The sequence below is a fragment of the Netta rufina genome (assembly GCF_964035555.1).
Source record: "Netta rufina genome assembly, chromosome: 4".
Taxonomy (NCBI): domain Eukaryota; kingdom Metazoa; phylum Chordata; class Aves; order Anseriformes; family Anatidae; genus Netta; species Netta rufina.
This window is the reverse complement of record NC_140127.1, coordinates 4,843,502-4,853,861: the sequence shown is the minus strand read 5'-3', so window position 1 is coordinate 4,853,861 and position 10,360 is coordinate 4,843,502. Positions and strand designations below refer to the sequence as shown.

The 10,360-nt window shown below is 43.3% G+C and overlaps 1 protein-coding gene across 3 annotated transcripts in view; it reads left to right on the top strand.

The window, feature by feature from the left end:
* The first annotated feature begins 1,807 nt into the window (after positions 1-1,807).
* SEC24B (SEC24 homolog B, COPII coat complex component) overlaps positions 1,808-10,360 on the top strand; it is a 44,401-nt gene continuing 35,848 nt past the window's right edge. For 2 of the 3 annotated variants that reach the window (XM_084286764.1, XM_084286763.1), the window contains exons 1-2: positions 1,808-2,046; positions 6,802-7,509. In XM_084286764.1, coding sequence (XP_084142890.1) covers positions 1,923-2,046; positions 6,802-7,509 — 832 coding nt within the window. In that variant the 5' untranslated portion in view covers positions 1,808-1,922. The remainder of the gene's footprint in view (positions 2,047-6,801; positions 7,510-10,360) is intronic. The other variant, XM_084286765.1, reaches the window with a different exon arrangement.

The window sequence follows — 10,360 nt, the reverse complement described above, 5'->3', positions numbered from 1 at the left end:
TGGTGCATTTAGGGAGTTAGAGAAATGAGTCTTTGGAAGGGGAAAACCTTTGTTAAAATACAGTCTCACATGTGCTGCATGCTGTGGCAAAGGACAGTAGTAGTATCATGAAGCGTTCCTGCACCTTTTAAGACGGTATCGAGAATGAAATATATATATATATAGTTGTCCTTATTTCTGAATAATTTTGCTGTATATATTTCACGCAAATATGTTTTGGGGATGGAGGATGGGTTCAAAAGAACTAGCTTCAAGAGAGGAATATGTCAATCCTATCACAACAACACAGCCCTGGCAGGGGCTCCAGCAGGTCACCTGCACCAAAGCTGGATGACAGCAGGACCCTCACCATGTTTGTCTTACCTGTTCAGAGCCCTTTAGTTATGGCAACGTCACCACTCCCATGTCACCTAATCCTTCAGTATCTTCAGGTAATGTTTTTTCTTAATAGATCACCTGAACTTTGCTGCATGTTCAGCCCATTCTTGCCCTAGCTTATCAGGACGTGGTAAAGAAACTGTTTATTTTGCTAGCTTAAAGAAATTGTATCTTTCAGAGATGGATTTACAGTCTCTCAGATGACTAATGGAGGCCTGCACAAGTATCTGGCACCTCTGCACAGTACCAAGGGGTGTGCAGGCTGAGACACTTTCAAATACAGTCAGTCTCTCCAATACTTAGAGATGCACTGCATGCTTTGAACGAGTAACTGTAACAGGGCTGGATCATATGCTTAGCATATGGGCAAAGCAATTAACCACATATTTAATGACAGACACGCATAACTAGTAGGAAAAACAGCATGCAGCCAGGGAAGGAATTGGTAAAGTGTTTGTAGCAAGTAAAGGTGACTCAGTGTTGTCGGTCTTTATGGCAGCTGCTACGATCACCAGTATGTATTTCTGCGCTTTCAACTTCCTTCCAAAATGAGGTACTTGAGCAGTGAACCCAGTAGTGCCTGGGAGAATGACAGGAGACTGGTTGTAGAGGCAGGCACACAGGCAAAATGAATATGGGCTGTGGATAACGCTGTACTGGAAGAAGGTCCTTTGCCAGCTGAACAGGGGTGGCTCAACAACACTTTTGTTTCCGTTTAGAGAATATAGAGCATAAGGTCTATATGGCGAGTGAAAAGCCTTGCCTCGTTATTCCTTGTCAACGCCTTGATGAGGGAAAGCAAGATGAGGCTTTTCAGCCTTCTTGATGAGGAATAGTGTGGTGACATTTTTCAATCGTGTTGATGAGGAAGGACATCAAGGCCATGGAGCGTGTCCAGAGCAGGGCTACGGAGCTGGTGAGGGGCCTGGAGCACAAGTCCAGTGAGGGGTGGCTGAGGGAGCTGGAGGGGTTTGGGCTGGGGAAGGGGAGGCTCAGGGGAGACCTCATTGCTCTCTGCAACTGCCCGAAAAGGAGATGTGGGGAGTGCGGGGTCGGCCTCTGCTCACAGATAACCACTGATAGGACCAGAGGGAATGGCCAGGGGAGGTTTAGGTTGGAAATGAGGAGAAATTTCCTCTCAGAAAGAGCAGTCAGGTGTTGGGACGGGTTGCCCAGGGAGGTGGCGGAGTCCCCGTCCCTGGGGGTGCTCAAGGACAGGTTGGACGTGGTGCTTGGGGACACGGTTAGCGGGTGACACTGGCGGTAGGGGACGTTTGGACCAGCTGCTCCTGGAGACCTCGCTCTCCCTTCCCGAGGCCTTTCCCCCTCCCACAGCCGCCTCGCGGGGCACTCCCGCAGCCGGGGGAGGGCGGCGCCGCCATCGGGGCGCGGAGGCTCCGCCAGGGGCCGCTGTGGGCGGCGGCGGCGTTAGCGGCCGGCGGCGGGAGCGGCTCTCGGGCCCGGCTGCGAGCCCTGCCCGGTCCTCCCGGGGCCCTTGGGGGCGACCCGCGGCCGCTCTCCGGGGCGGGGCGCTGAGGGGAGCCATGTCCGCGCCTGCCGGGCTGCCACCGCGGCCGCCCGCCGCCATGTACCCGGCCGGGCCCGCGGCTTCCCGGGAGGCCCCGGCGGCGGCGGCGGCTGAGGGCGGCGCTCCTCGCTGCCACAACGGTGAGGGGCCGGGGGGCTCGGGGGTCGCTTCGTGCGCCTCGGGTGTGGAAATTGGGGGCGGTTTGGGGGAGGTTTTTGGGGGGTTGGAGGGGGAGGAGGGTCGGGGCCTTGGTGCTGTGGGGTCAGGGGGCCCGCGCGGCGGGGCTGGGGGGGGCTGTGGGTGGCGGCTGGGTGGTGGAGGTGAAATATTCACAATTCCCCAAAAAACTGCTGGGTTTTCACGCTGAGGGGTGTGAGCTCCGTGGTTTTAAGTGGTGGGGGGGCTGCGAAACCAGTTCTTTGTTAAGTTTTTAGACAGCCTGCCTCCGCTCCGTGCCCGCCTAACCCTGCTCAGGCCTCGTCGTATCCCTCATGGGGCTGGGGCTGCGGTGGGCTTTGGTCTTTTTTGGGGGCTTGACCTCCAAAATTTTCCCTCGTGGATGTTGGTCGTGTCCAAAAGTGGCTCCCTGCGTGCCCCAGAAGGAGGTTTTGCCTGCAGGTAGTGCAGGGGATGAAAAGGGAGGTAAGCACATAATCTAGGGAGAAACCAGTGCCTCGGCTGCGCTCTGCAAACTTGAGTATTGCAACGCTGAAATCTCTCTGCATTGCTCACGAAATGCCAACTTACGTGGCTTTTAGTAAAAATACCACGCTGTCAGGACTCTGGTACAGCCTCCTCAGTGAACTGGAGGTATGTTGGACAGAAACAAACAGAAACTGACACTGCCTATTCCCCTTGTGTTTTTAACTGAATGAGGCAGTAATTTTGAAGGGCCATCATTAGGATCTATTATTTTAATTAGTTGGTTTTATGCTGCTGTCAATATTCTATCTTTTAAACCTTCTAGTAAACCATTTGTTTACTGTGAATCCAATGTATGCTCTTTTTTTTTTTTTTTTTTTAAATTCTGAGAAGTTTTATAGTGTATAGTAATGGTCTTGCATTTTTATCATATAACGTGCTGGCTGTTCGGCTTACCTTTGCCTTCCGTGTTCATAAATCATCAGATATATACCACGGTAGGCTAAGAAATCTGAATTTGTGATTTCATGTGTTATAACAACACTATTCGAAAGCTTTTAGATGAGTTTATCAGCCTTCTTCAAGTACTACTCTTGTGAAGTTGTAATACAGGATTCCTTTTTTTTTTTTTTTTTCTTTTTTTAACAACTGTAACAGGGGGAATAGCAACAGAAAAAGAGTACTGGAGACTTCCATTATGTCACATAGAAACTAAATTTTACAAAGAAGGTAGTCATTGCTTTTGAAATTCCCGTTTACATCAGTATAAGGAAGGTTAAATGTAAGATACTTTAGTGAATACAACTGTTTCTGTGTTGGCTGTAAAACAGATGGTTTCGGTTGTTTGGAGTGCACTATACATGTTAGTTTCATAAAATCTAGATTTTTCAGATCAAGCCTTTGAAGTTCTGACGAAAGAGAGGCTGCTTCTTACAGAAAGAAAGAAACTCGTTGCGTGTAGGTTGATATTTCCAAGGATGTTCAGCTTTGTATTTAATAGGATTTACCCAGTCCAGTGACCACATTCATTTGAGACCTTTGGGGACTTTAGTGTTAGTGTAAGTTTAAAAAAAAAAAAAAAAAAAAAAAAGAGAGTATTCTTTTCCCTCTCCATGTCTTGGGTTTGATTCCACTTTTAAATTCAGTAATTTAAAAAGAAAGGGGTCCTTGCCTGGTATTTTGTTTGGCAGTCAGGGGCTCGTACCTGAATTCTTCTGAATTAAGTTTTGCAAGTTCATGAAAATTTTACTGTAGCGGTTTTACAGGTAGCTTTATACATAGTCAGAAAATGACTTGTTTCCGAATACCAGCATAATGAGATGTTGCTTGTTAAATTAGTGTTAAAAATGGTGTATTTTCCCTGTAGCCACTGAAGACTTCAGTGTTAACGGTATAATGGATTGAAGTTTGTAACTCTGAGAGGTGAACTCTTTTGAATTCCCATGTTTCTTGAGACATTTTTTGACTATAGTGTTATCCACGAGTGCTTTGTAAGATTACAGTTAGTATCATCAGGATATTGATGATATATGATACATTTCAAGATCATCATTTCAGTTATGAAGTCCTTTAGGACTGGTCTGCATCCCTCCTCCCAGGTTGGATCCTTTGGATAGTTTCAGTTTAATTTGATACCGGGGGTAGAGGTACGAAGTTCCTGAAAGCTTTGTGAAACTGGGAAGCTGACTGATGCCATCACGGAGCTGTTTGTGTAGCCATGGCACCTTTTATTTATTTTTTTCGTCCTGTAGTGTTGTGGGTTTTTTCTCCTTAAAAAGTGATAAAGCTTTCAGGGTTTACCTGCTAATGTACGTGTCCTTACACATTATAAGGTATTAATTTGTCTGTGGAAGGAGAGGTTCCTTGCTTTCCCCTGTGGAGATGGCATTTTAGCAGTGTGCTTTCTGTGTTCAGGTAAGTTTTTCAACTCCTCTTACAGAGTTTTCTGGAAGAGAGTTGTCAAGGAAGGTACGCTGCGTGAGACACCAGCACAGCTTGTGCAGTTAACCAGATCTCAAAATGACACCAAAAACATACCCACATTTCCAGCGCTGAAAACGGCCCAATTATCTAGTCATCATTAGCAGCTTCAGCTACTAATTGCACTGAGAAATTACTTTGTTCGCGTTCTTCACGATGAAATGGACAAAAAACTCAGTGCAGATAATGGGAATGATCTTTCCTCTGTAGTTGTAAAAACTTGCTTTGAAAGGACCGGGATTTTGAAATCCGAAAGATTGCTTTTCAAATGTCAGCTGTGTCTTTCTTAATGAGTTCTTGATGGGATTCATACTCTCTTGTGTCGTTTTAAGCTCATAATGGATGTTAGGAATAGGAGTAAAGGCAACTTGGACATTCTGTAGCATGGTAACTGGGATCTTGTACTGTAATCTCTCCATAAGGAGAGATTATATTACCAGTACAAGCTCTGGTGTTTTTAAACCAGAGCTGGATACTGCAAGGCTTTATGAGATGATTTGATGTGCAGCCTTTTATTTAAAGTGAGGTGCTCCTAAACCAGTTTCTAAATTATACTTGCTCAGTTAGTTTATTCAGCATACTGTGCCATAGTAGCACAAATGCACAGCCTCCTCAGCTAAAACAGCTTTCCTTGCCACCTTTGACGTTGTAGCTGCTTACAGCAGCAAGCCGTGACAGACGTAAGTTATTTGTGTATTCTTCAGTTTGCTCTTTCAGACTTCCAAAAAGCAGGTTGAAAGTCTGCTAAAGGTCACGTAAGTGCAGCCTGGAGTTAGTTGTCGGTGAGTCACCAACTTGAAAATCATTCTCCCTTAAAGGAGAATAAGCTATGGAGCATTAGGAAGCAGCTCCCACTTTTTCAGAAGAGCGGTGAATCAGAAGCATAAAACTACGTGTGGCTCCAAATTGTTAGTACGTCTCTATTTCTTTATGTCTGTATTTTCTTAAGCTCCTTATGCTTATTCCCTAAAGGCCTTTCTGTCTCTCGGCCCAGCGGTCCAAGTTACTGTTGTTTGTTTGTTTGGTAGCCTTCTCTTCTGCTCAGTGTTCTGGGTCTGTCACTTACAAAAAGTCACTTTTAATATTATCAGAGAACAATTTTGGACAGTGTGTTCCTTGCTTACAACGTTCTGTTAACAAATCATTATCAAAATTGCCTTGCAAGTTAATCACAGACCACCTGGATGTTACTTTGAGAACAGTGACTTCCCAGAATTTGATTCTTCAACAGAAGCACGTACAGAAGTAATGCTTGTGTTTTGTGATCGCAGTAAGTGCAGGGGGGCAAATCGACACTTCGTTATTGGCACAGCTGCTGTTTGATGCGAGTGGCACGGTGTCGTGCTGCGGGTTTCTGTTCACTGAGAGCTGGGAAATAACACGGGCACACAGCGGGATGTAAGCAGTAGGGTGTGGTGAGTTTAAAAAAGGAAATGATCCAGGGAAACGCATGTACGGTTCACTGGAAAATAAAAACAGGGTGCAGGAAAAGAAATTGAGGGAGACTTGAAGATTTACCATTGATCAATTTGCATTAAAAAATAAAAATAAAAATAAAAAAGGACATACTTCATGTTTGGTCTCTAGCAAGCAAGTACTTGTTCTACCCTTGCAGGACCAGTATGTAATTAACCTCTAATGTTGCAGAGGTGGTTGCAGTGACAGCTGAGGTCAGTTTCTCTGATACAACCCCCTACCTGATGGAAGTATCAGGCAGTAACCATAAGTGCCTTGTCAGGTACCTGGTGGTTTCATAAAAATGATGTTTTTTTGTAAAAGCATAAAATAACATAAAGGAAAATAAATGCTCTAAAGCACTTCATCTTGGTCACCATGTTGGGGAGTTGTAAAGATAAAGATAATGTTGACGGACTGATGTGACTGCAGCTTTTCATTTTCACTTTCTGTAGGGTATATTGTTATTTTCAGACAATGAAATACCAGTTTGGTGCTTGACGTTGCTCAGTATTTGCTTAAATATTTTCCTAAAACCTTAAAATATTCAAAATAGAGCTGTGATGCATAGGATCCTGGCATGGAAAGCATCCGTTTTTCTGGTACTTTTGTGTGTATGCAAATTATTTCAAACACGGTATTTTACATGCATTATACTTGGTTTGTTCTTTTTGTTCTGTTGATGGACCTTGACCTCAAAGACAGGGAGGGAAATCAAGGAGAAAGCAGTTGTCTGTTAGTTGCAGTAGGTACGGAGTTCGTTGGCGCTACCAGCAGATGCACCTTGAATATATTGAGATGTTTTCTCTTCGTTCCAGGTCCTGTGCAGAGTCCGATGCAGTTCCCTGCTGCCTATGGCTTGCATCCTCCAAACTACAGCGCGCCCTCAGGACACTATTCCCAAGTGCCCAATAAAGCTGTTTCTCCACACGTGGATAATCAGTACAGAGCTAGTTACCCCTCCAGCTACTACTATTCAGCACCAGCACAAAATGTCGTGGCCCCTTCGGTGGGTCCCAACGTGTTGAATACCCGAAAATCGCAGCAGTTCTACAACAAACCCCCCCATGCAGCGGGGCCGGCTGAAGGACCTGTCCAAGGAGCAATACCACCTGCACCCTACTTGCATACGAGTGCTCCGCAGTCATATTCAGCGTTTGGTAATCACTACAGCACTTCTGTCAGCTCCTCAGTGGCATCTCAGGGATTTCCCCTTAATTCTGATCATTACGCTATGCCCGTGGTTTCTAGTGCCGTGTACCCTAACGTTTCCTATCCTCCTGCAGCTACTGGCAGCGTGTATGGGCAGGCGTTTACTTCTCAGAGCCTACCTGCTGCCGGACAGTTCAAAGAGACAAATATGTTGTCTAGCCCGAGTACATCAGTACCTCATTCGCTTCAACAGCATGTTCCTGTGGGATATAACTCAACGTTATCAACCGTTTCATCTGCTCAGCCCGTTCAAGACAACCTCAGCAGGAATCTCACTGGATCAGTTGCTAAAGTAAACAACCAAATAAATACAGGTACAGTATTTGTTGAATGATAGGGAACTTCCAGATGTGCCTGGGAAACATCAGAAATCACGGTTTTGTTGCTTTGTACTTATTCAGTATGTAAAATTCTGTATCACAAGTTTGAATTCTGTCTTTATTGATTTTTGAGGCGTTTCTCATTTGGTTATCACAGTCTTGACAGCAGCAGCTAATTGTATCACTGACGTGTTCCATTAAATGATGCAGCAAAAGACCCTACTGGGCAGATGGTTTTAGGGTTTTGGTTTTTCTGGTTGGTTTGTGGTTGGTTTTTTTGGTTGTGTGTTTTTGCTTGTTGTGTATTTTTGCATTTTTAACTTGGCTTGGAAGGGAAGTCTTTTGTGCTGTTTTGAAAGAAGGTATTGATTCTTAGGTATGTCTATTGAAAATGTACTTTTTTTTTTCAATCTCTGTCTAGAGAGTTTTATTGTTAACTCAGGAGTTGAACTTGTTCTGTAACATACACCAAAGTGAACATGTGTGTGCTCTTCTCTTCAGGAATTTCAGGAAAAGTGAAAGCCTAAATGAGTTAGAGGGCAATTAGTTGTGTTTTTTGTTTGTTTGTTTGTTTGTTTTTTAATAAGCATTTGAATGAGACAGCCATTTAAGTGTTTTTAAATGATTTTTGTGAGCAACAGCACAATGATTTTGATGTGGATGCAGCAGTAGAGAATTGAGGTTGTGAGGGTGCCAGGTGCCAGACTGAGTCCTTGCAGGTAGCAGCAGCTTCTGCTGCTTTGTGGGAAAACTGACAACAGCTTTGAAGGGTAAGAAAGGTGGCAGGGATTAGAGATGTGGGAGGGCATGCACAATGGAACATTTTGCTCCTCATCTGTATTCTCCGAATAGTGCGTCCAAGCAAATTCTGGTTGTCTTACTGTGCTGGTAATGTTCTGGTATTGTGCAGTTCTTACTTGTAAGCTGTGCAAGACCAACAGTTTTTCTTTCTGATGAGACAGATGTTAGAGAATTATAGAATGTTTCTTTTTTTTTATGCCGGTTATTTCAGATTATAGTTAAGCATTGGAATTGTTTTCAGAGTCCTTGTAGCTGAGGTTTTCTAAGACCAAGGACTTATGAAAAACATGGTTTTGATGGTGGTAAAGCTTTGACTGGGGAAACCAATAGAGCTTAAATCAAGTTCATACAGTACGTGTCAAGGTTGAATTCATTTTCAGTGTTGGTTGTTTTTTGTTCCTGTTTTTTATTTTATTTTTTTTTCCCAAACTGTGATACAGAGTGGCATCCTTTAGCACAGTTTTAGAAGATGAAATAGTAGATTTGAACTCTGTCTTTATATGGTGTTGCAATTATATGGTTTTCCTTACTATTTCAAAAATGAAACAAAATGCTGTTAAGAAAAGTAGAAGGGAGAGTTTTAAAAAAGCTTCTGAAATTAATGGTATTTCAAAGGCTGAGCATTAAAAAAAAATATTTCATGGACTAAAGGTTTAAAAGTATGTCTGAAAAATGAACTGTGGGTACAGAATGTATAGCTGGACTTCGCGAAACGCAGGTATCCCTCTAGGCTATTGCAGGAGTTGTATGGAAAAGGTTTCTTGTTTGTTCAGAATCCTTCCAGAATAGTGAGATTTGCAGTGGTCATATGAAAACCATCTATTGGTTGTTCAGACTGTAAATGCTTTATTTAGAAGTCTTTCATTTAAGTGCTTATTATTTCTCCTCCTTTTTGTTTGAAACCTTACTGTTTCATATCTTTTGTAGTAAGGAGCAGCTGTATTGAAGGTGAGGCAACATAGCTGGCCAGACTCTGAACAGTCACGGATGCCTTACTCCTGAGCCATTCAGTGCACTTCTTAAGGGAGTGATTGAGTAAACACATGGCCTCGAGAAGAAGTAATAATTTCATGCTTAAATTTCCAAGAACTGATGTTAGAACTGATTGTGGTAGTAGTGTGTAATAAGTACATGCTTCGTAGTTATGAAAATGAACACTAGTCCACTGGTTTTGTTACACTTAACTCAGACTCTTTTTGAGCTGGTAAAGCTCTGCGATAAGCATACACCCCCTACCTTACTTATTTAAAACTGGGTTGTGGAACTGATTTATCTGGAGCTTAACTTCTTTCTTTTCAGCCTGAAATGATTTCCTGGTTCATGCTCAGCACACAAATGATTCTGGATTTGCTGACTGGGAGAGAGCAAATCAAGGTAGCAACCAGTAGGTGGACTGAAGGGAAAGTGGGGCTGTTTTCCTGGCAGCATTGGTATGACAGGCTGGAAATCCTGCTCAAAGAGCAGCCTTGGTGCAGTTTCATAGGAATTTAAAGCCTGGATTGACGTGGTCCCATGCTTACGCTAGTACTTGACGGCTTTGTATGTCACTGTAGGCATCTGATCAGGTTGAATTGCCACATACAATTGATAAGATACAAATTTAATTCCAACTGCACAATTAGGATTCATAAAATACCAGTCTGTCATGATGTAATTTTCCAGAATGACATCACTTACAAAGTCTGAGGCTAAACAGACTGCCTTTGACGAAGTCTGACCATTTTTATGTGATTTTTTTTTTTCTTTTTAAGTGTAGAATTCAATATCTTTGGCTAAAATGCATTAATAATTCAATCGCTACAAAACCAGGCTAATATAAGATGCCAAATGAATGTTTGGTCCTGATGTAGTTGAGTCACTTCTTGGGGCACTGATATACTTTCTGAATTTCCCAGTACAGTTTTACTGTTCTCAGGTGGAGTGCTTTGTATGGAATTTGAAGCATTAGCACCTTTAAAACAAACAAACAAACAAACAAAAAAACCAGTAATCTTGAAAATGGCTTGCCATTTCTTGTACATCTTTGGAAAGAGTATGAATGTAA